Below are 26,259 nucleotides of genomic sequence, written 5' to 3'. Positions count from 1 at the left end.
GGCTTGGACTATGGTTCAAAGAGATTGTGTATCTGTAATACCACAGACAGAAAATAAAAACCAATACTTGAATGCCTTTCTGCAATATCCCCTCCAAACTTTTGACCCCTATGAACTCCAAGGGCTGTGGACATCACCTGATGTGGCTGTGGGAATTATTCTGAAAAGACAAGTACAGCTCTTGATTTTCACAAAATTTTGCCACAGTAGGCACTAAATAGGATTTACAAGATTTGGCCCAAAAAATGAACGCTTTTGCTCTCAAAGTTTTATGGCCATTTTTCATGCTCTAAATTATGCTTTGGTTCACATAATCTATTTTAGCTCTCTTTTTATTTTCCAGTCACAGCTTCACTCATAGCACAGCTGTGGCATTTGTCTTGCAGCAAGAAGGATCTGATAATCATGAAATAACCCAGATTTATGCCTGTAGTGCTGAAGCAGTGCCATATTTGTGAAAATAACTTAAGAGGAACAATGTGCAGCAGATGTGAAGGTTTTACCTTCACATTTAAGTAGGTTTATACTGTCAGTGAGTGTGGGCTTAGCAGGGCCTGACAGAGTTTCAACTTACCAGATGTTCCATGTGATCAAATAGATGCTATACAGCTGTTTCCTATTCTTTTTACTGGGCTCAGATAAATACACAGTAAATGGTCTGAAATATATTTATTGTATTTTGGCAAGTCCTGCAGAGAACTGCCCACAGTCACCAAGAATGCAGGGAGAAACCTAGGGTGCTCATAGGCATGCTAATTTTCCATTATTGAGGAGAAATTAGCAGCTGTTTGGTTTAAACAACTCTGATTATACTAGTCAGGGAGGAATAAAATATGGAGTTTTCCTTTGGTTGTGGATGTTGTGAGATTAGTGGCTGTATTTACAGAGCGTCTCCAGTCTGTGGGTGCTGTTCCTCCCCTGGCAAGAGTTGTCCCCCTGTGCTGACAGTGTCACCCTTCCAGTGGTGTTAAACTCCCGGGAGAGGTGGTGGAGATTGGAGCAGCTGTCCTGCAGGTAGTTTGTGCTAATCCCAGCTCAGGCTTTCAACACTGGAATGGAGAACTGGTTTGGCTTCTGTCCTCAGTGCAATACAGAAAACAGGGGATTTCCAGAGCTCCTGGCAAAGCTGCCTGTGTCCTGTCCACTCCTGAGCACAGACAGTGTGCCCCAAAGCCATGGGGTGTGTTTTTAAGGGCACACAGCTTTTGGTTCAATCCGGCCAACTGCTCTAAACTGTTCCAAGACTTCTAGGCCCATTTTACATTAACTGCCACACATGTCAACTTGGTTCAATCACAGAGCAGCTAAATAATAAAAAAGGAAGTTTCATTTCCCTTCACCTGCTTTCCTGTTCTCATTTCTCCTTACTCCCCCTTCAGTTCCCCATGCTCTCCTTAGCCCTTTGACCTTACTGCTGCCTTCCTTCCCTCCTGTCTCTGTCAGCTTCCTGCCTTTCCAGAGCTGCTCTTACACCTGAAAAATTCTCCTTCTTATTTACTTGAGGCTTTCCTTTTTTGCCTTTAAATCCTTTTTTAAAACCTTCATTTTCAGTCAGAGAAATAATTTTCATTTTTCATTAATAATCTCTAACATTTCTTGACTGCTATGTTCTTTTCAGATTTATAGCCAGGTCTTGCAAACGTTTATAGAGAAGTACCTGTTAAGTTAAATTGAGAACATTCAATATATGTTTGGAGGGCTGGATTGTTCATTGGAAAGATTTTTGAAATGGAAATATTTCTCACTGTAAAACTCAATGTTCATTTGTGGTTCTATATACATTTTTAATAAACTTTGTGACCTCAAAGGAGCAGTGGAACATTCACTAACTTGTTTTTAACTTTTTTTTTCTTAGGTCAGGGTGTGGAACATGTTCTCACTGATTTTTAGTTGTGCTGAGCAAACTTAATGTTGAGAATATGACTTTATACCCAGAATCATATGAAAGGACAAGTGCAAGCTGTACCTTTTGATCTTAGTGTTGATCTTAATTGTTTTATTTTTCAGTATTGACTTTTTTTTTCAGGAACCTCAAGCATCTGGACTGCCTGAGTACATAAAGATTGTAGAAGTTGGGCCAAGGGATGGATTACAAAATGAGAAGGTAACTTTTCTCTTTTTTTTTTTTTGACATGGATGTTAATGTTATTTTCATTGTGTAGAGCATGTACATCCTGCTAATTATATTTCTTTCATTTTGTATCATTAAATAGATCTATTTTCATATTGATAACTTACCTTTATATTACAATGAAAGTGTACTATTTACTCAGCTTTTAGATCATATAATTTCTTTCTATACTTGGCTAACTAGCCTTTCTGTGACTTAGCATTTAATTTTACTGGAATTTGTCTTGTCAGTCAATAACATTCTGTTGTGATGTAGTTGGTAAACACTATGAAACTGGCTGTCTTTGTAACTTGTGTTTCTGCTTCAAGTGTTAATGTTGAAGGAATAGTAAAATAGGTTTTATCATGTTTCCTGCTGAAGAGACACGGGAGAAAAATATTACTCTTTTGATAGCACTATTTGCCTGAAGGGTGGTAGGGAAGCATGGAAGAAGATTGAAAAAGATTATAGGGTACATGTATAGAAACAGTCCTCTATTTCCGCAAACAGGAGGATAAGGTCACATACATCGTTGTTACTGATACCAGAGATGTTAGTGGTATTAGCAAAATAGAGTTACTGTGCTGCAGCCATGGAGCTTTTTTCCTCCCATTTTTCACAGGTCACACTGTTAGTATTTCCTTTGTCAGTTCTTGCTAGTTTGGTGTTTGGTTAATAACAAATAATGAGGCCAGATCAATAACCAGTTACACAGAAGGGCTTCCTTTTGTGATGGACAGAAAATGGAGTCAGATCATGTATACTGCCTAGTGCCTTCCTTATACCTTCCTTATACTTCCAACTGTCAGGAAACAGAAGAGTTATGGTAAAATGTGTAAGAGTAGTTCATTATTTTATAAGAAAGTATTGCTTATATACAGGGAACATTTTACTTTAAAAAGTGTTCTTATGTATGAAACAATTTGCTAAAGTATGTCTCCATGTCTATAGGTGATAGTCCCAACTGATATAAAAATAGAGTTAATCAACCAGCTTTCCAAAACAGGCTTGCCTGCAATAGAAGTGACCAGTTTTGTTTCATCCAAATGGGTGCCTCAGGTATGTAAAACCAGCTCTTTTCACAACTATTTCAATTTAAATGTCATGCCATTTATTTTTATAGCATTCAGTTGTAACTAAAGATTTAGGATGGTAACACATGTAATTTAATGTTGCTCCTACTTCTTTTCTACTCTACTAAAACTAGTAGTCATTGATGTAAAAAAGAAAAGTAGTATATGTTATTTTCTTTTTCTCTAAATGAAATGTAATTTTCCACATTTGCAAATGTGTTTGGAAGATCTAAATTTGAGACTTCTGTAACTGTAGTAATAGTTAGGCACGTTACTTACTTTGGAGTTCTAACACTCTATCAGCAACTTCTCTTAAATTTTGATGAATCATAAAAATTTGCTTATTATTTTTCCAGAATTAATTTCTACATTTGGTAGAATTCAGCAGAAACCTAGCCTTTCTGGAATTGACAGCAAAATTGCATTAGCATTAGAGTGCCGCATTTCCTTTTGAGTATTAACACAGCAAATTCAGGCTTAGACCTGAAGTTTACTATTTAGCGCCTCTTTGTGCAAATTATCTCCTGCAAACATGGAAATTAGTCAGTATTTAGCTATATAATTGCAACTATTTTTCAAGAAATTGCACACTTGTTTGCACAGGAGCATTTGAATACTTTGTATTTGACAAGGAGCATACAAGTTATTTACAAATTAAAAAAGGAGTTAATTAACTTTGGAAGTACTTCAGTTTTAACGTCTGTTGCATGTTGCACATCCGACAAAATGTAGATAAAGTTTGTCCATTTTAAACTGAGAATACACCCTGGGCCTGGACAGTATTCTAGGCTGTTCTCTGAGAAAAACATAGTACAGCCATGCTTATTCAAGAGTTAACAAAGCAAATTGTACAGCACTATGAGGGACTCCTTTGCTTTATTTCAGTGTTCTCAGGGTCACCAGAGAAGAGTCTAGAAGAAGGGTAATAGGAAAGGTGAAGAGAAGAGTGACAATGCAGAATTTCTTTGGCATCAATGCAGGGGCAATGATCTCTTGTCTGCTAAAAGGGAATAGGTTAAGTTTGTCTAGGTGCCTTCACACTTTGTCAGTTACTGCAACAGAGAATAATAACATTTTTCAAATGTTATAAGAAAATGTCTAAAGCAAAGTTTTATTTCTTCCTTTCTTGTTTAATTATTTCCTTTTCCTGTGAACCACTGCGAGTACCAAATTTAGCACAGGTTTGTCAGCTTAGAAAAAATGAGCAATCCCTTCTTATCTCAAATTCATTTTAAATTAGTGTTTAGTTAGTTAAATTAGTGTTTAAAACTTTATTTTTTATTTAAAAGATAAGAGTGTGTTGCTTTGACAGAGAGTGCAGTCTTGACTTTGTCTTTTCTTTGCTCTTTCTTTTTTTCATAGGTCATGGGAATAGAATTTACAGTTATGTTTAGATCACTCAATCACTTATTTCTGTTTTAGTGTTTTAAAATTTTTACGGTTTCCCATACACTGTTGTCTTTGGCAAACATATTTTTTTTCTGAAAAATCTAAAAGAAAAAGTTCCACAGTAGCAAGGTGCCATATAAAACAGGATACCACACATATAGCCTAAACAGCCAAAATTATAAATATCTACTATTAGGAAGCTTATTTTTAAAGAAATTGGGAAAAGAAGTATTTTATTACAATTTAAAATCTTATAACATGCAATATGTGCAAAGATGGGATTTTACTTACAGGAAAAATAGCAATGGGACAGATTTAATATTTATAATATTATTTGGATCTGGCAGGTTTATACTGGTTGAAAAAGTGTCACTTTGGTTTTCCAGTATATTTTAAGACAGGCTATAATTGTGGAGAGTGAATTTAGTTCCAGCATTTGCCATTTAATTTATCATTTGGTTTCAGACATTCTTTTTTGCCCTGAGAAATGTAGCTACTACTTATATTAAATTAAGAAGTGAAAATTTGTTCTTAAATAACTAAGGTGTCAACAGAGGTTTTTTGTGAGGTTATCAGACCAATTTACTTCACATAGAAGCAAATATAAAAAGTTTTGTTTTATCACTTATTTCCTGATAAGAAATGAGTTGTGTCTGGCTATAAAACACCTTTTGTACCATTTTTCCACTTCCTTATAGATACATATTTGGCTTATATTTGAAGGGGAGTACATAGTTTTTCTGATATTTTTAATCCATTCATCTTCACAGAAGGAAGCTGATGACAGGAAGATTCCAGGCTACAAGCAGCCTTTTTAGTTAATACTGTGGTATAATTTAATACCATGTATTTAGAATTGTGGTACTGCATAGCTATCAGGAAGGCATCTGCTGAAAGTAAGGAGTAATGAAAGCTCTGTAGTTCATATATCTTTTTATATGGTACTTCTCAAAATACTTTTCACCAGTGTGGAAAGAAACAGAAATCCACCTTTGTAGTGTTTGCTTGAGAGATTTGCTTTTATGAGAAGTCATTTAAAAAGCATTTAATGTGCACTGTTATTTTTTAAAAATTCAGAATCTTTAAGACATTAAATAAGAGGGATATGTTTTATTTTGTATTGTTTTCAGGTGGGCACACCATTGAAAAATATTTGTTTTCAACCCACTTATTTTAAGAAAATGTGCTTCTCTAAAGAATCTGCCTTTTATCAGGTGAATTAGTGTTTCATTCATCAACTTCTTCAGTACAGGGAGGGTATTTAATCTCGAATGTATGAATGAAAATGTAACAGTATCTTAAAAAGGCAGGTTTTCTTTTATGAGAGAAGACTAAGGAAAACAAGTACTCTGATCTTTGCTGTAATAAAGAATTTCTTCTTCAGAAAGAAACCTGATTATATGAAAACATTGCACTATGCGGACATCTGGATTTTGCTGTCTCTGTAAGAACAGATGTGTTTAGTCTTGAAATGTTCTGATTACAGTGTTGAGTAATTCAAGTTCAGTTATGCTTAACATTGTGAGGTTGCATTTATTAGAGTGCTGAAGTTTTCAAGGTTTCAATGTTTCTTAAATCTCAGTTATTCTGTTAATTCTACCTATTAAGTCCAGTGAAGCAAAGTTAAAGTTTCTGTAGCACTTCATGAACAGCATGATCATAAGTCTGTCAATTTATGATGCAAATTATATTTTTACAGGTACACACAAAGGAACACTGTTGAAGTCTTAGCCCCAGTTCTATATTCACATAGATCTAAAAAAAATTATAACACAAATAGTCAAAAGCTAAGAAATTATAAAAGGAGTATTTGTACAAAACCAGTTTAACCCCCTAGTTGTTAGATTTTCTGTATGAACTGTAAAAGTAATAAAGGCAAAAGCACAGTCTAAGCCAATTTCTATTTAGCTATATAAAATCAGAAAATAACTGCTGATCAACACAAATTATTTATTTATTTTAGATGGCAGATCACAAAGAAGTAATGAAGGGCATTGAGCGGCATCCTGGAGTCCAGTATCCTGTTCTCACACCTAATCTTCAAGGTTTTCATTCTGCTGTAAGTGCTTTCATAGGTATTGTGAAAAAAATGGGGAATTCACAGAGTGATGTTAAGCTCATATTTTAGTGGAGGCATTGACCAGGAACTCTGTAAGTTCCTTTAAATGATGCTTTTATGTAAGGGACAAGACAGTTCTTTCTCTTTGACTTGTTGGCCCTAGGAAAGTTTCTGAAGAGTGTCTTGGTGGAAAACACTGAAAAAAGATGAGGAAAGATTCATTTAAATGAAAAAGCTTTTTAGAAATTCTGGATTTCATTTTGGTTGTGTTTGAAAGTTTATTTCAGTTCTTCCAAAATATTCAAAATTGTAGACTTGAAGTGTGTAAAAGAGTGAAAATGGAGCAGTTCAGTCTTCTTGAAATATACACATTGTTAGTCTAATCTTTGCACTTCTTTTGTTTTTTGAAAATTATTAGTGCTTCTGCTTTTGTCCTGATGTAGGACAGCATACTGCTTGGTGGGCATTTGTGGTCTAGGCTATCATTCAGTTCCTATACTGAAATATCTGTTAAAACAGAATCCTGTGCACAATTGACTAAACTATCAACAGTCAGATTATAGTGCTGCAACTTTGTCTCAATGGTAGCTTGTATGAGTTTAATTAATAGTGTTTTATCTCTATACTATATGTATTTAGTGATACAGGAATATGTATTTAGTGATATAATAGATAGGAATATGCATTTAGTGATATAATGAAGGGAAAACAATTAAAAAATCCTTGTAGATGATTCCTGCATTCCTCCTTGCTGATGTTTTTTCCCTCTGTTTGAAAGAATATTTGTCCCTGTATGGGTTGCTGAATTTTAGACTTTAGACTCTCTTGCAGAGGCAGAGAGTAAAGTCAAAAGCTCCATACTTTTTCATTGAACAAAAGCTCCTTACTTTTTCACTGAACATCCTCCATTCTGACTGGAGAGTGAGAGTTAGTTAACTATTCTAACTATTAAGCTAAAATGTTTTCTTCTCCTATCAGTTGGCTTTCAGCCTTCTAGTTTGCCTCATGTTGGTTGATTTACTGAGGTACTGAATACAAGCTCAGGCTAGTTGCCCCTTCAATGAAGTCACCCCATTTACACATTTTCTAGACTGGTGCTTGCTAAGACTTCTCTTAGCAGACTCTCATGTACACATTTTCCATATATCCTTATCGACTGTGACCCCAAGACCAACGGAGCCCTTGATGCTAGAGTTGGCTCTAACAAAGAAATCCCTGTTGGTTATTGTTGCTGCTCTAGGCATATGCACACAGAGAGCTTTCCCAAGTATGAGAGTGACTTCCTGGTATTCAGGAGGAACAGACAGTTGTTGTATGATGTTTTCCTTTTCTGAAAAGATATATGCAAGTATTAATAATTGGTTTTTGTATAGCTGGTTCATGTGAATTCCTACATCTTACTACTTTTATCATTCATCACTTTAAAAACCTGTTTAACTAATTGCTAAGAAGAGGCAGAAAACTTGCCATAGTGAATGATCTCAAAATTTGATTCAATCTGTATGTTATAGCTTTAAAAAAACTGGAATTAAAATTAGATTTTAGATATGGATAATATACTTAATGTACTTAAAAATTTTAGAGTGTTGTACAAGTTAAATGTTCAATCTAATACTTTAATATAGTGTTATGATTCTGTTTTCTTTAAATGTGTTTTTTAGATTGCAGCAGGAGCTACAGAAGTCTCAGTATTTGGCGCAGCATCTGAATCTTTTAGCAAAATGAATATTAATTGTTCAATTGAAGAAAGCATAGAAAGGTTTGAAGAAGTCACTAAATCTGCAAGGAATATGAATATTCCAGTGCGTGGGTAAATATACAGATTCTAAAGTAATACAGAGATACTGGAGTCATTATTACAGGGGTTATTTGGTACCAGTAGAAAAGTTTATTACCAAATTTGTACATTGTAGATGAATTGTAGTAATAATCTTTACTGTGATTTTATTTTTAGGATTGAATATATTTAGTGACTATATAAAATTAATATATAAATGAATGGATATATAAAAATATATTTATATTTTTGCATTTTTAACTACTGATAGTAACTCTTTTGCTGTGGAAATTAAAAAAAGAAAGGAGTATTTATGAGATTTTATTATAAAAATTAGTTTTTACTGTCACAGATGACAGAAAAAAAATTTCTTTTGTGCTGTTGAGAATTCATAACACTAGCACCTTAAAAAATGCCCTACAAATTTTTATTTTATTGTAGAATCATAATATATCCCTACATACATTGCAGCACTAAAGTATAAAAGTGAGAAAACAAATATACTCCTAAGAAAAAAACTTATTCTGTATATAAGTTATCCTGAAAACCCAGGCATTGAAATTTTTGAGTCTCCAGTGCATGAAACTCTAGAATTATCCAGCATTTATTTTTTAACTTAAAATTATCCTGAATGGTACTCATTCTTGAACAGTATCGATTTTCATTTCCATTTTCTTTTGCGTCACAGGTAAGAACTACTTACCTAAGATTTTTTGTGAGGGTCCTTGTGAATGCAGAATAGCTCACATAGATTCAAGGAGAAACTCAGCAGTGAGATTCCTTGAGGATTACTAGTAGTGTAAACTACATCATGCTCAGAAAACACCTGGACTGGACAATAGGTAGAGGCAGATACCTCAGAGGCTAAGTAAGTGAAAACCAGTCTGGGAATAAATACTGCTTTCTCTCTTTGCTTCAGAAATAGTGATGAGGTAACGCTACTGCACACGTTTTTTCACAACAGGGTGTGGTTGTTTGGGCATTTGCCTGGAGAAAGGGAATCTGACTTCTGTTTATAACTGTGCCCCAGAGGATCACAGATCAGCAGTATGGTTTAGGTTGAGAGAGCTGTCTGGAGATCATCTTGTCCAACGCAAGGATTTGTGGGTGTTGGTTGGCCACCTGGGCCAGCAGTGTGTGCTCACAGTCCTGAAAGCCAATTGTGTCCTGGCTGCATCAAAAGCAGCAGGGCCAGCAGGGCAAGGGAGGGGATTCTGCCCCTCTACTCTGCTCTGATGAGATGCCACCTAGAGTATGGCATAGAGTTGTGGTTCGCCAGCATACGAAGGACATGGAACTGTTGGAGCAAGTCCAGCAGAGAGACTGGAGCGTGTCACTAACAAGGTCACGCTGAGAAAGTTGACTCTGTTACCCTGGAGAAGAGAAGGTTTTGTGGAGACCTCACAGCAACCTCCCAGTATCTGAAGGGGACTGTAGGGAAGCCAGAGAGGGACTCTTCATTAGGAACTGTAATGACATGACAAGGAGGAAAAGCTTCAAGATGAAAGAGTAGGTTTCAATTAGATACTAGGAAGACATTCTTTACTGTGAGTATCTTGAGGCACTGGCACGGGTTGCCCAGAGTAGATGTGGATGCTGGATCCCTGGAGGTGTTGTTCAAGGACAAGTAGGATGGAGCTCTGAGCAACCTGATCTCTTGGAAGGAGATGTCCCTGCCCATTTGAGAGTTGTTGGAACAAGGTGATCTTAAAGGTCACTTTCAACCCAAACCATATTATGTTTCTGTGACTTTCACACACACACATAGGCCAACCAAGGATAGCTCATAAATGCTTGGATTCCTTTTCCTTAGCCTGGGTGTATTTCAGGAGGAAAATCACCAAATAGAGAAGTAGGGATGTTCGCTGTATTAAGAAATAGTAACTTGTACCAGAGTTTAAATACTTTTTCCAGTTGCTAATCTGCCAGTAGAGTCATGATTTGCCTCCCTGACCCACTTCCTGTATAAGATGTCTGTTATTTAAAAGCTGTCTGCCCCCACTGTTTATCACATTTTTTTCTAAAACTAAATTCTCTAACTAGTAATTTGAGTTCTCCAGAAGGATTAAGCTCAGGGGTGCCTGAACTTTAGGTCCCAGACAAGTTTGGTTAAGGGAATTCAGACAAAACACAGCAACAATTTGTTGTGTATAGCAACAAATATTATCCACTTGTGAACACTTTTACACTAAACTTCTTTTTTCTGGTTTTTTTGGATGTCTAGGCATGTCAGGAGATATCTTCTGTTTTATATTCCTGCATTCAACTAATAAAATTCAACTAAATCGTACAAATATAGGCAACCAACCATCCAGGAAATCCTCAAAGCCTGTGTATTGTAGAAGTTTTTGGATAATTGTGGAGGATGTCAGAAAAGCAACTTTGCAACTTGCCCATAAGATGTAAATTGTAGGTGATGAAGAAGCCCCTGTGGTGTACTGTAGATAGATTTCCTGCTTAAAATATTAACTTGTCTTCTATGCACTAGTTTTCATATGTTTAAAAAAGTGGCAGCATGGTGCTTTCCCCTCCCCCCCCTCCAGATTATGTCTATTGCATTTGTAACATACCAGAAGCAATTATTATGGCATTGATACACTGATGTGATGGAAGTAACTGTTCCCATGACAGGATTCTACAACATTCCCAAACATTTATTGTCTACTATCTGACAAACCATGTGGCTTTTATTTTTCTTCACACAGAAAAAGAAAATAAAAGGAAAAAAAAAAAAAGAAGAGAAAGAAAGAAGTAGGAGGCAGAAAATGGTAAAACAGAAGAATAACACAGAAAAAAAAAAGTAATAGTTTAAAGAACGAAAACAAGGCAAAGAGATAAAAGGGAGGAATATCAAGAACCGGGTGGTGAAGCAAACAGAACAGTACAGAGATGAAGAAAAAGGATATAATTGAACTCAGGGAAAATACAATCAGATTATATTTTGAAAGTGCTTGCTTTGTGTATCCAGTAGAGAGATCTCTAATTTCAGTGCAATATGCAAACATAAGATAAACTTCATACAGTACATGCAGGAAAACTTTATTGAGTCTGTCATGCCAGGTGCAGTATGTTACAGAACACTTCAACAGAGAAATGCTTAGTATCAGATATGCTACAAAGTGAGCAGATTCAGAGTTGTGAATGAAAATCATGTAAGTGCCCTCCAGCTTTCTTTCTTAGGCTTACAGGAAAAGTGAATAATTCAGAATTAAACAGCCATTAACAGAATAATTCAGTTTGTGAATGCCTTTTCCTGGTCTTAGAAAATTGAGAGCCAGACACAGTTAAAGGATAACGGGTTTTACCTTGGTATTTCAATAAGGATCCTTCCTTACTGGTGCACCACTTCACCAAGGTGGAATGTGCCGCAATGCACACACACACAATAAATCAGTTTACAGTTTTATAGACTTTACAAATTAGCATATCTAACTAATCCAACATATCTGTCTAACATATCTCCAGTGGGAGGCGTGGATGAATGATGTGATAGTCCCTCATCGGTGAAATCCCCCCCCGGATGGTCCAAATCTTTACTTTACAGGATGTGTTCTAGAGAGATACTAGGTTTGGGATCTTGGTTTCCCAAGATAGTGTAGGGTTTTCCAGCCTCCTACTATGAAGCTGTTAGGATGCTTGGTCTCCTGGCCTAACAAAATACTAGGGTTATGCTAAGTTATTAGACTTAAGAAATTACAAGTATGCATGCTGAGAATGCTGAGGACACATTAAAGTTGTATAAAAGGTACATAAAAGAAAAGGCAAAAAATAATTTGTCATCAGTGGGATTGTAATGATGTAAAGGATCCAAATAGAGAAGAAATGAATAATGAAGAGAAGCTACATTTAAGTGAATGTTACGTGTATTTTCATAACATTATATTAGTTTGAGAATTAATTTATCCAGTAAATAACTGAAGTTGAGGCATAAGAGATAAGATGATGGACTAATGTTACACTTTGACAAATCAAAAAGCTTAAGAGAGAATTGCTGGTATTTTTCCAGGTCATCTAATATAACTCAATTTTAAAGTAGCTAATCTGCTAAAAATCTAAATTGCAGAATATGGAGCCTTATTTCATAGCAAAAAGCCTTTTCTTTTTTACTGAGGCAATAATTCTCAGTATCCATTAAACATGGATTTCAGTATATGAAAATATTGGAAAGAAGGTTTTGAACGCTATATGTTAGAAGATAAAAGAGAACTGGTTAACCCCATACATTTGGATTTTAGGTGCACTTTTAAAAAATCCATCTGGGAAGATTTTGAGGAGTCAAAGTAGTAATTAATGAGAAATAAAATAGTACTATGGATTAGATGATAGACAAATATGTTTTAAAGAGAATAAAAGTATTGTTATACTTTGGCTTGTGTCCCTCCCTGTTCATACTCATTCAGATGTAGTCCTCATGGGTTGCAGTAACAAGAGTCTGTGGAATGCATTGAGACAGAATGATTGCTCCGAAGTAATAATCAAAATGGATTGTTTAGTGTCCATTTACTTCACTTACTTTCTTTAAAGCTCCAGTGTATTTTCTTGAGTAGAATTCTGAAGACCAGGAAAAAATAGCAGAAGCCTGGATATGGAAATATAGGATTCACAAGGACTTCTTTTTTTAATAGTGGAACTCCCAGCAGTTGAAAAAATGTCTAAAACATGGACTTATAACTTTCAATTAGTAAAACAAATGAAAAAATGTCCTTAAAGAAGAAGCATCCGTTTAGGCTACCAAATCCAGGAAGTAAGTTCATCTGTTTACAACATTTCAGATGCTTGTGAAGAGGGAGGTTATGGAAGCAGGCTGACATTTCAGACTTAATTCTAGAAAATTAAACTATGATTTTCTCTGGTAGAAAAGTCTGCACTACTATAGGGAATTCATTGGTACTTGAGAGAAAGTAGTTCATTAGTTCCCAAATATTGAAGTACATTTGGAAGACTTCTGAGGTTTTTAATTGTATTTAATGAGATAAAACTCTGGGTTTCTCTTCCTCAATGAAAAAAATTAAAATATATTCAGAAAGTAAAAGTTAAACTGAGATTTCACAGAAATATTCAGTGCAATCCGGATGACTTTTTCTTGGAAATAAAACAATCAAAAAAGAATTAGCTGTTAAAGTGTGTGATTTTTGGTCCCATCTCTAGCTGTTGCTAAGAAAGCTGCTTTTAGTGACAGATAAAATGAACAGCATTTTGGTATCCTGATTCCATAAACTTTTTTTAAAATGCTGAGAGAGTCAAGGGTTTGTGGCAAGTTTTTTTGATATACAGTATTTTGAATTGGTGCTCATGGTTTCACTGGTGGTTACTCCATTGAAGAAGATTAGTTTCAGGTTTTTTGTTGTGTAGACATTATTTACTGACAATAATTATATATTGTTTTTCACTATTGTTGTAACATGAGGCACATCTGAGCATGACCACACAAGCCTGAGCTTGTCGTCCTAAATATTCTGTAATTACTAGAGGGAATTAGGCAACCTTCTTGCTGTGGTTTGCTGTATGCGCTTTTTAAAAGTACCTGCTATAGCATGAAACACTCTCTGGATGATCCATCCTTTTGGCTGCAAAGGAGTTTAGGTCCATCCAGTGTTGGTTATTCTATAGGTGGCCTGTCTAAGGTTAGGCTGTGGATGACTACCTCTGATATCAGGAATAAGAACAAATGAATCCCATTCTATTTCTGCATAGGCAAAGGATTAGGACCTTGTAATTTGTGTAAATTACAAGAAATAGAAGAAATGTAATAATAGGCTTTGTGCTTCAAGGTATCACAAAATGAAGCTGTTGACTATACAGAGAAAGATTTTTACTCTGTGGACTTAGTTTTTAATCACCCTTTTAGACATTGGCTGATTTAAAGAACCATCGCCAAATCCTCAAGCAAGCTTCCCAGGAACTACACATTTTAAATTCTAATATCAATTTTGTAGACTAAATATTTTGCTACAATTATTAAAGTAATAAAAATAACAATATGTATAAAATGTATTTGTGTTCATTTCAATACAGAGATTGTTTCCTTTCTAAAGTGCTATTACTGTTTAAAGCGTTATTTATTTGCAGGAAATGGATAATTTAGTGCTTTGCCCTTACTCCTTATTTGAGCAGTTGAAAAATACTTCCAAAAATAATTTTAAGGGGTTCAAATTGTATTTCCTATTTTTACTGGCAATTTACAATTTATGTAGTGGGCATAAATCATTGGCAAATACTTGAATCTTATGAAAAATACACTCAAACAGTTGAAACTAAACTTTTAGCTTTTGCATGTCTTACTGTTACTACAGCTGCACTAACATTGACTCCATCATCATCCAGAAAATTTATGTTGTCAACTGTCACATTTAAAATCTGTAGCACAGTTCACAGTTTTCTAAATGTTTACTAAATCCGTTCAAATGTTTATGAAGAATTGAAATGTTGCATATGGTCTTAGAAGTTGGACCATTTATTAGCATCATAAAGGGGCGGGGTTGTGTTGGTTTTTGTTTGGGGTTTTAAGTTAGTTTGGGAGTTTTTTAATACATGCATATAAACTTTACAATAACATCTGGGACACACTCTGTGAAGACACTCTGCCAGATCAGCTGTGTGTGGTCAGCTAATTACTACTATGTGTGTTTTACATGTAAAGTGACACAAAATAGTGCTGGCTTTAAATTTGCACCTTGCAATGCATGATTCAAGTACTATTAAAAATATCACAACTTCAGTGATTAATAATTAAGTCTTAACAGCCAGGATTGATAAAAAATTGTGGGAAATGGTAATTGGAAGTAGTCACTTGGACTGTCCTTTAACTTGTGTATCATGAATGTACATATGAAGAAAATGTTAAGTAAATTCTGAATAAGCTGGTTTTTTCCAAGTTAATGTATTCCATTAAGCTAGATTCTTTTAAGTTTATGTGTTCCAAAATTTAAAAAGACACAGGAATGAATTGCAATTAGATATGATAGAACAGTAAAGGAAATAAGGACTGGTATTTTTTTCTCTTTTCCATAAATGGTGCTTTGAGTCCTGACAATGACATGAAATCAGACTATCTCACTCTGAAACATTCAATAGTATATAGGACTTCCTTATTCCTAACAAAAAATGAACCAGGGATATAAGCCTGAAAGGTTCTAATTATTTTCCTTTACTAAAAAAACACTTCTCCATGGTCAGCAATTAAAAGCTGTATTTATGTCCCAGACCTGAAAAATGTTCATGTGAACAGCCCTTTTAAGGCCATTTGTTCAAATGCAAATGTGTATGCAAGTATTTAGAGATTCAGTGTTAAAAAAACAGATGCAAATGATTGCTGTAGAATACCTCTAGAGGCATTTCCTTACAAAGCTGCTGCTTCATAAATTAAAGCACATGCAATTAAAACTCATTAATTCTGAACTGCTGTATGTAATTCCTTTGTTTGTGTCCTATGCCTTTTAAGAATAAGTTGTATGGTGCAGTTCACAGTACATAAAAGCATTTTGAAATGTATCACTATTTGGCTTACATCTGTGTTTGTACAGAATTCAAATACTGGTTGATATACTTGAAATATAGCAATATTTTTTTCCTTGACAAATAGATAACGAACAAACTATTTTGTGTATTATTATTATTATTATTATTATTATATTTTCCATCTTTTATTTTATGCTATAATAAAGCTTACAGGTTGCAACATAGTTAATTCTTTGTTGATTATAGGAAATAATTATTGGTTCACCTTGATGCTAATATATATTAGACAAAATATAATCAAGACTTAAAGAATTTATTTTCATTATCTTGTTGTCTTTAGTTATCTTTAGATGTCTTGTGCTAGATATATCAGGATTTCTTTTGGAAAAGAAAGATGTGGAAGAATAAATTCTTTTTTGTTTTAATGTACTCTCAACAATTGGTTTTAGAAACCTAAAGTGAAGCTTGTTTTGTTTATAAAGACACATCCTGATTATCTAAAACTCCTGTTTATCAAGATAATCACATCTTTATAATTCAGTTCAACAATGTCCTTTTTTTCTTCTTGTATTACAGTCCATCCTAAGTAACTTCAGTTGATATATTTGGATGCCTTACACTAGAGAATCTTTTAGATGTAATTAGAAACATTGTAAGATGAACTCAATGATTCAGTTTTGCCCAAATCACACAGTTCGATGCTGTGTGTGTCTTACAAATACAGACTAAAACTCAGAACTCATACTTTCTTGTATTCTGGAATACTTAGGGCTCAAATACATGTTTTTTCCCGTTGCTTTAGATTGCCCATTTTAAAGACTACACTGTGTAGTTTAGCATACTCTAAATTATTTTGAGAATATTGTGATTTATACTATTATCACTTTTCTAGCTAGAAAAGCCAGTATAACACCTTCATATCACTATAAGTGGGCCTATAGTTGGGGTTATGGAAACAACAAAATGTAGATGAGCATTTAATAGACTTGGAAGGAACACTCTTTTGTATGTGAATGGTAAACAAATCTACAGGGTTACGCAGTATTAAACCAGCTGGAATCAGTTCCCTGAAGAAATTTAAGGAGCCAGAGATTGCTGGGATAAAAGATTTAGTGAATTTCTTTGTACTGGGAACAGGTTAAGAAAAGGATCTTGGAGCCATTGTACTGACTCTATCATACTGGATGATTGAACTGTGTGAAGGTTTTCCTGAGCAATAAATTTTTACCAACTTTTAGCCATTGTTTTGTACCTACAGAGAAAAAATATTAATAGCAGGAAAAAAAGGAAAAGAAAGAAAGAAAAAAAAGAGTGATCTCTGTGGGAAGTAAAAATGATCCCCATGTCTTCCTAAAGGGTAGCATAAATCAGATATGACATGTTAGTATGAAATAATGAAGTAACAATGTGATGTGCTTGGTAGTATGTTACTGACAGTTCCATGGGTAACTAGAGAGAGTTATTGAAAGTTAAATGGTTTAGTGGCCCTTCATTATTTTAACAGTTTGGTTACTTTTTAGAGAAGTAACTATTTTGTAGAATGTAGTTCACTATTTTATCTTATCATAGTTCACAATTTAATTGTGGTTTTTTGGCATTTAAAAATATTAACAAATATTTTTTCTGTACTATTCACTGTGGAAAGGATACATATTACTTGTAGCTGGGCATTAAATACATGGAGAGATTGTTTCTTTTTTTCTTTTTTTTTTTTTGGAAGGGGGAGAGGGATGTTGTTTAGGGGTTTTTTTGGTTGTTTTTACAATCAAATTTGAAAAAAAAAGATCCTGGCCTTATTTACACATTTTGAACTTGGCTTGGAGAATCTATTTCTGGAGGAATCTCCTTTCTCTCTCTCTCTTAACTTCCTTGTGTTTTTTCTCTCCCTACAGTAAAGACTCCCTGCTTTTAATAAATGGTTTTCTTTGGAAAGAGACAGAATAGATCAACCTTAATATTATGAATTCACCAAATGATAGGCATGTACATTTTAGCACAAACATCCAATAAAAATAAATACATCTGCAGTGAACATGGTAAAATATATGCAAACTTACAGTATAATAATAAACAGGAAACAGCAGCATCTGAGTCTGCAACTGGCTTCTCAGGAGGCTTCATGCTTCCAGCTGTGGTAGCAGCTGTGGATCTGGCTCTGGGACTCCTGCTGAAACAAGTTGACAAAGGGCTGATTACAACATAGAGTTCAGTTTCTGCTTGGATTCATTTTCCTTTTCACGCACTTTGGTTAAGAAGTGTTTGCTCATTTACCCTGTTTGTGGTTTTATATCCTTCACTTCACAGGCACTGGGCTGATGTGGTTATCACCATTCCTAGTGACCTTGATTATGGAGACTTTGTACTGTCTACACCATTTGTGGAACATTGAAATTTGGTTATGGCATACTAGAAGAAATTGAAAACTCTTTTCCTCTTCCTTCTCCCTCTCCATCCCCAGAGGTTGTTCAGTATTTTTTGCAAAATACTACACAGTCAAGTTGTTGTGTAGTTTTTTTTGCTTTGTTTTTGTTTTATATGCATAGGAAGCAATTTAATAGAAGACTGAATGATACTGATCTGCAGTATCATTCAGACAGACAAGAGATCTGCAGTATCATGCAGACAGACAAGAGACTGTGTAAACTCTGCCAGGTTAAACAAGTAGAAAACTTTTTATCACTTTTTCTTAAAGGGAAGGATTCTGATTTCTCAAAACCTGAGTGAGCAAAACAGCATGTACTTGTGCGTTGCTAAAGCATCGTGTATCAATGTGTTCACTTGCAAGTCCTTCTTTCCATTTCTGACTTCATGGGCTGTTTTCTTTTTTTGTGTGTGTTGAAGACTTAGTTAAGCTACGTCTGGCCTTCAGCAAAGGTTTAAGCACATATTTAGAATTAAACACTTCCATTGCAGATTCCACTTTGTGAACTCTCAGATATTTGCTTCTGCTCTCATATTGTGGAGTGTCTCTGGTGCATATTCTGAGACCAGAACAGTCTCTTTCATTATGGTATGTTTTTTAGTTTCAGTCCTGCTATCTTTTTAGAAAACAGCTGTATTCTCCAACTTAATTGAATTCACAAATTAAATCCCAGTTGCCTCTGTAATTTATTGCTCAAACTCTTCTCTTTCCTCTGCTGCTTTTCTTCACATAGGATCTTGCTTTTTCTCGTAAGAAAAGTAGATACCATATCCTCTTCCTTCTGTCCTTTCTCCTCCACTGTCAGAGCAGCAGAAGTTTCTTGTCTACTTTCCATCTGTACCCCCTCCACTTGCCCCAGTGACCCGGTGTTCTGTTCTTCCTCTTATTTCTACCCTCCCTTACTCTCTTTCTTAACCTCTCACTGTCCTCTGGCTTTTTTCCACTTGCAATATAAGCAAGCATTTGCCTCTTAAAAATTGCGCCTTTGACCCTACTTGGTTCTTCATATCATATCTCATCGCCTATCTCTTCTTCATTCCTAAGCTCATTGAAGGCGCTGTTTATAATTACTGTCTAGAGACCCTCTTCTGTGATTCCCTCCTATAACTCCTACACTTTGGCTTCTGTTCCTTGCTTGCAACTGCAACAACTCTCACCAAACTCCCTGATGACAAGATCTCGGAAACAGTAGTCTCTCCTCATTCTTCTTGATTTGTCAGTAGTGTTTGCTGACCAGATTATTTCTTTAACTTGTGTCTTCTGCTGCTCTCTGTGGCTCTGTTTTGGTAATTTTCTTCTTTCCAAGCAGTTCTGCAGAAAGTCCTTCAAAGTTGTTTCCCATGTTGGAGTCATGTGGGTGGAGCTCTTGTTTGTATTCTCTTGTGATTTTAATGCCCTTTGGGTTCTTTCATACCCAAAAATAAAAGAAAAATGTAACAGCCGAATTTATGTGTAGATAACAGATCTGCCTTTGTATTGAAACATATTTCCTCACATGTCCACTTAATGGTTTGGAAACACACAAATGCAATTACAAAACATCCCACACAGCACTGCCTTAATTCTAGATTTTCTGGCAAATACTCAGACCAGACGCATGATTATTTTCACTCTTTCACACAGACGTGCATATTTTCACATGCTAGGCACTCTGTACCCCACTAGCAGTACTCAGTGCTTGCCTGCCTATGTTCCAGCTTGCATGTAGTTTTCCACAACTGACTTAAATTGTATTTCATTTCCTATAAGAATACAGCAAGACCTTTTCAAAAAGAATTCCACAGGGCTTCATCTTAGGCCCTGTGTTCTTCAACATTTTCATAAATGACTTGGACACAGTACTGGAAGGGATATAAGCAAGCTTGCAAATGATACAAAACTGTGAGGAGCTGTCAACTCCCTCGAAAGCAGGGAGGCCCTGCAGAGAGACAATGACAGATTAGAGGGCTGGGCAATCACCAACCATATGAAGGGAACATGCCACATTCTGCACCTGGGATGGGGCAAGCCTGGATGTACTGACAGTCTGGGGAATGAGATGCTGGAAAGCAGTGCCCCAGAAAGGGACCTGGGGGTCCTGGTCAATGGCAAGTTGAATATGAGTCAGCAGTGCCCTGGCAGCCACGGGGGCCAACCCTGTCCTGGGGGCATCAGGCCCAGCATGGCCAGCCGGGCAAGGGAGAGGATTGTCCCTCTCTGCTCTGCCCTGGGGTGCCCTCAGTTGGAATATTGTGTGCGGTTTTGGATGCCACAATACAAGAAAGATATTTGTGAGCATTCAAAGAAGGGAAACAAAGATGGCAAAGGGCCTGGAGGGGGAAGCTGTACGAGGAGCAGCTGAGGTCACTTGTTCTTTTCAGCCTGGAGGAGACTGAGGGGAGACCTCATTGCAGTTACAACTTCCTCATGAGAGCAAGAGGAGGGGCAGACACTGATCTAGTGTCTGTGGTGATCCGTGGCAGGACCTGACAGAATGCCCTGAAGTTGTGCCAGGGGAGGTGTAGGTTGGATATTAGAAAAAGGTTCTTCATCCAGAGGGTGGTTGGACACTGGGACAGGATCCCCAGGACAGTGGTTACAGCACTAGCCTGACAGGGTTGGGAAGCATTTAGAAATGCCCTTGGGCACATGGTGTGACTATTGGGGATGCTTTAGGGTCCAAGAGCTGGACTCAATGATCTTTGTGAGTCTCTTCTAGCTCAGCTTATTTTGCGATTCTGTCTGCTATTTTATGTCCTCTATTAAAATGCTTATTCTGATGTATGCCTAGAGTGCACTTCGCTCTTTTACAGCTGCATTTTAAGTATTTCACTTTCAAATTTAATGTTATCACCGTATCTCTACTTTTTATTCCAACTCATTAAGTGAAAATATTAGATAAAATACTGCCACGCTTATTCTTGATGAACTCTACTGAAAATTTGTTTTTTTCATTCTTCACAGGACTTTGTTGTCTCTCTGGTAGGAAGTTCTTTTCCTGTCAAATTCTTTCAATAGTCCATATTTCTCCAGTTTAATATTGAATATCAGATGCCCAGATAGATTATATCTACCATATTTTCCTTGTTTAAAATGTCAGTCTAGTCGCAATGGTGTAAGCATGCAGAGAGTTCATAATCTCAAACAGATTTGTGTATTGTAGCAGGCAGATTCCTCAGGTCACCACATACTTTCATACTGCAGCAGGCACAGCTGAATTATGTGAGCTCAGGCAAGTTTCTGCTCTCTGGTGGGAACCACAGGGAGTATTCTGTTGTTCTCTAGATACCTTTTGGCCTGCTTTTACTTTTGTTTGCCCTACTCCATCCCAGATGTAGTTCATGCCACATTATCACTACCAAATGCATGTCTTCTTGATCTGACATATGCAGCCATTAAGAACCTGTAAAGATATATAAAGGGAACATGTGCACATACATACTATATGTTTTGCATTTACTTAGTATTTAGTGCTGTTCTTAATCACTTAGTGCTGTTCTTAATCACTTCATAAAAAGTGCTGTGGCAGATACTCAAAATAATTTCAGTAGGTGTATGCAGTCACTGGCTCTAGGCACTGTAGTATTATGTAAAAGCAATCCTTTGGGTCTGAAATTCTTCACGCTTAGTTTCATTTGAAAAACTGTATGCAAAAAAAAAAAAATTAAGGAAATTATCCTGAATTGCTTTTCAGTTATGTGTCACTGAAAATCAGGACAGTGTTTAACTGTTAACAGTAGCTACATTATCTTTAATGTAGATATGAAAATTCAGAATTTTGGAATTTAAACAGTGACATCTAAATTGGGGCTGATAGTTAATGAATTCTGTGGCCAAGTTTCAAAAACCTGGTTTTCATAATGACATATAGATAATTGAAATCATGCCTAGTAGGCATCTGGATTAAAATTATGAGCAGGATGTAATGGACCCAACCACTTTTGTGGAAACAAAATTCATTTCCATTTCTTTGTCAGAGCTAATCAAGCTCTTTCTAGGTATAAGGTTGGCCTCATTCTTACTGTTACTTCTAGTAACATGCCTTCATATAAGGGATGGAATATGGTCTGTGCATTAAAGTATGGACTTTTTTTCACAATTTGTTTTTGCCTGTTACTGATCCTAATTTCACATTCTATCAATCAGTTTCTCCTTCAACTGCAGAGAAACAATGCATCCTTTACCCCACGGACCTTGACTACATACAAACTGGCATCTGTTCAATCCCTTTTGCATTATACAGTGTATAATTTTACATTATATCCTTCAGTGTTGAGCGAAAGGGAATGATGGGAGATCGATGAAGGCTCTTGTTCTCCTATTAAGCAGTTGAGCAACCTCCCACTGGGACTGGGGCTCTGCAGGCCTCTGAATCTGTTGTAAATCCTTTTACAGTCACACTTTTTATTTTGACTGGATGTTTCTGGTTAGTTTAATCATATTCCTGATCAATTTAAGATAAACAATTAGAAGTTTAATTAGAATTTCATGGGTCTTAATTGTCATTAAAAAGAGGAAATTTAAACTGAATTCTATGCTAATAGAGCATTAGGGCTGAACAACAGAAGTTTGGTTGTGGCTTTCAGTTTTTCTTCTTTGTGGAGCCAATAGCTGCTGAGGGACACAGTTTGGCTTCTCAGTTTCTTCTTGTCCCAAGGCATGCCTAAATTACAGCTTGCAATGGAGCTCTAATTCTTCTGAGGCACTGAGACAGAAATGCCAGTGGAGTGAGAGCGTGAAAGCTTCCTCATTCACCACAGTTCTGATGACTTATGTCCTCATTACAGTTCTGATGAAATGGTGGGGTTGTCAGAAGTAGTCTGTGTCCATGGTTGCTCACTATGATATGGATAGTACTACAAGGAGGAGAGTGATATCTTTCTCTGAATACCCTGTGAGGGCAAGGCAAGGCCAATTTGAGCTGACTCTTGCAACTTCAGATGGAAATACCAAGAAAAACCAACATAATAATCTTGGCCACGTTGCCAGTCCTTTACAACTCGTAACATATATGGAGCATAAATAAAATTTGCATTGCTGTTCTGTAATCTGAAAGGAAAATTGATAAACCTTCTGTTGTCATCTGATGCAATTTTAACTTTTCATTCATATCTTTATTCTACGTTGATTATTTTATGAGTTCAAAATGATATTTAATCTATTTTTGAATGTAATGTGGATGAATACATATATATTATAAAAAAAATATATTTAAACCAGAATATTGTGTGTTCTTTTTGTTATAGGTATGTGTCCTGTGCCTTGGGATGCCCATATGAAGGAAACGTTGTACCAGATAAAGTGGCAGAAGTAAGAGTGAATTTCTGGCTTGTCTTTTTATTGAAACAAAAATACATTTAAAAATGCCTGTAAATAATTCTCTCTACTTAATCATAAAAAGATCTTTAATGGACAAAATTTAAGGAAAAAAAGCAAAAAATCTAGCTAATGCTAAAAGTTGGTGCATAACCTCACTTAACCATATACAGTCAAATGTGAGAAAAATAGCATTTGACTGTTATCAGTCATGAGAAAAAAATATTTTGCAGTATTTCATCTAGCAAGAAGGTAAAAATTACTTAAGAAAATAGACTCAAGCAGTTAGTGGACTATGTTGTACAAGAGGGTTGCCTGCACAGCTTTTTGCTTTTTAAATCCATTTTATGCTGGAATAAGCACACTGTGTTGTCCTTGTGCTTCTGGTGAGGGTCATGTGATTAACATGAACTAGAACTCACCCCCAATATGATTTCTTAAATTGCTCTAGTGCCATGATGGAATAAGTTGCACCTTCCCTCTTGCCCCTTTTGTCCATTTACAATATAGGATAAGGAAGAAGATATCTTAGTCCAGCCCTTTTTCCAGAAGAGAGATGAGTGAAACAGAAGTGCAAAATTTAGCAGGAGGGCAAAGAAGGCATCAAAGCTTAAATGGACTGGAAATAAAGAAAGTGGAGAGAAAGTGGAGTAAAAATTCCAAGAGGCTTAAGACAGAACATGCTGGCCTTCCACCTAGAGACAGACTTGTCTTCTCTGTTGCACTTAATCACCCATTTTTGTTGATCTAGCAGAATATCCAAACGATTATTTTTTAATTTGTAGCATTAGCAACTAGTCAACATTTGTCTGATATATTATGTTCTGTGTGAGTGGTTTTCAGATCCTGTTCTCCTGTCTCTTCTTCTAGTATACACTCCAGATGGAATTTGTGATAATACTTCTCCCACAGCATCCACATATACTCAGACTCCTTGGAAAAACAAACAAACAAAAAACACAAACAAACCAAAAAAAAACCCACCAAAAACCTAATTTGCAAGGTAGTCAGTATTTCTAAATGTATTTATTTTAATATGAAGTGAAAGTCAGAAATGACACAGCCTTAGTTAGAGGAGTGATGACATACTGCTTACCATGTTCCCCAACAGGCTTCTTTCTATGTGTTGCTTGCTTCTTACTGAGAAAAGATCCTTTCACTGAGAAGAGCTCCATCTCAGTATGCCAGTGGGATTGCTATTTAATGTTCCAGACCTGCAAACTTTTACTTACGAGCTATTTTATTTTCTATCTTCATCCTAATAAGTGTTGTCTTGCGTACCTATATATCACTACCATCTTGCGTACCTATATGAACACATACACATGTGTTCATGAATAAAAACTACCACATTAAATTTATTAATTCCATCCCTGATTCAGCAAGCACTGCCATATATATGGAAGCATCTGATAGCTTTTATATAAGTACATGCACAGAATCAGCATTACCAAAATTACTAGCTGAGTTGCTAAAGTCTTTCAGAGAGCTGCTGCTCTGGTCATCATCCTTTTGGGATGGGAGCATTTTGACTCCCTTGACTATGTATTGCAATTAGCAGCTATGATTGAAAGGTTTAGACAGTTTCTCCTGCTGTCAGTAACAGTGACCATTTTCATTTCTTTAAGCAAAATATTTTTTAACTGAAGCAAAAAAAATTAGAAGAGGTAACTATTTCAGACTACATGCATTATTACAGATTGTTGCAGACTACACTAATTTCTGGCGTACTAGATATGTAACTGCTTTACACATAGTTATGGAGTGAATGCAAAATTCAGATGTCTTCAGACTTCTGAAATCTATCAGGTATATTTGTATGATTATTTAAAACAAACAAACAAACAAACAGTTTTCATATCCTAAAATAAATTGCCTAGTCTTATTTTATTACTCTGCTGATTCTTGAAAGGAAATCACTGCTTAACCATTTATCATTTTGTGGTTTGAGTATTTCCACTTTAGGCAGATAAAGCTTGAAAGTTTTCAGAAACACTGTATAACATCCTTGAAGCCAGTTGTATGATCCATTCTCATATAATTCCGTTATATACTTGGCTGTTTTTGTCTTTCTGCCTGCTTATTTCTTTCCTTAGCTTCCTTTTAACCTAAAGCAGTGAGTTCATTAAATTAAATGTTATCCAGGACACATTCTGATCAAACTATAGAAAATATACCTACTCTTGTTTGAATATTATTGGATCATTAAAGTTTCCCTTTCAGCACAAGAACTGCAGGTTTTTTTTGATTGTTAGTTGCTTAAAATAATCTATAACTGCATTATCAGCTTTTTAATTCAATATAGGATTATAGTTTTCTATATTATTTCCAGGAGTAGGACTGTTCACATGCCTAAGAGGTTGCAGTGCTGGTTCTCCAATTCCCATTTTGATCAATGCTTGGTGGCAAGCAATGTTTCCAAAGGGAGTAGAACAAGATTCATATGCATAGCAAAACTGCTCAGTGGTGCAGAACACAACCCTGTTCAATCAACAAAGCTGAAAGCTCATAATCACATCCTGATTACATAAAAAAAAAGTGTGTTCTCTTCTCCCACACTCTCCTCCCAAAAATCCACATTGAAAACGTACAAAACTATAACTAACAAGCTGCCTTCTACTATGGTAGAATAGAAAATTCAGTACAAAAACTCCCATTCAGCTTCTAAGCTATAAA

General features: G+C 35.7%; 1 protein-coding gene across 6 annotated transcripts in view; it reads left to right on the top strand.

Annotated features, from left to right (window-relative positions):
- The window catches only part of HMGCLL1 (3-hydroxymethyl-3-methylglutaryl-CoA lyase like 1), a 74,689-nt gene that overhangs the window by 19,832 nt on the left and 28,598 nt on the right, over positions 1-26,259 (top strand). For 4 of the 6 annotated variants that reach the window (XM_038132487.1, XM_038132486.1, XM_038132488.1 and 1 more), the window contains 5 exons: positions 2,027-2,104; positions 3,062-3,169; positions 6,536-6,631; positions 8,293-8,441; positions 23,514-23,577. In XM_038132487.1, the coding sequence (XP_037988415.1) occupies positions 2,027-2,104; positions 3,062-3,169; positions 6,536-6,631; positions 8,293-8,441; positions 23,514-23,577 (495 nt within the window). The remainder of the gene's footprint in view (positions 1-2,026; positions 2,105-3,061; positions 3,170-6,535; positions 6,632-8,292; positions 8,442-23,513; positions 23,578-26,259) is intronic. The other 2 variants (XM_038132489.1, XM_038132490.1) reach the window with 1 other exon arrangement.

Source organism: Motacilla alba, chromosome 3, assembly GCF_015832195.1.
Source record: "Motacilla alba alba isolate MOTALB_02 chromosome 3, Motacilla_alba_V1.0_pri, whole genome shotgun sequence".
NCBI lineage: Eukaryota > Metazoa > Chordata > Aves > Passeriformes > Motacillidae > Motacilla > Motacilla alba.
Note: the sequence above shows the minus strand (reverse complement) of the source record. Positions and strands in the feature narration are given on the sequence as shown.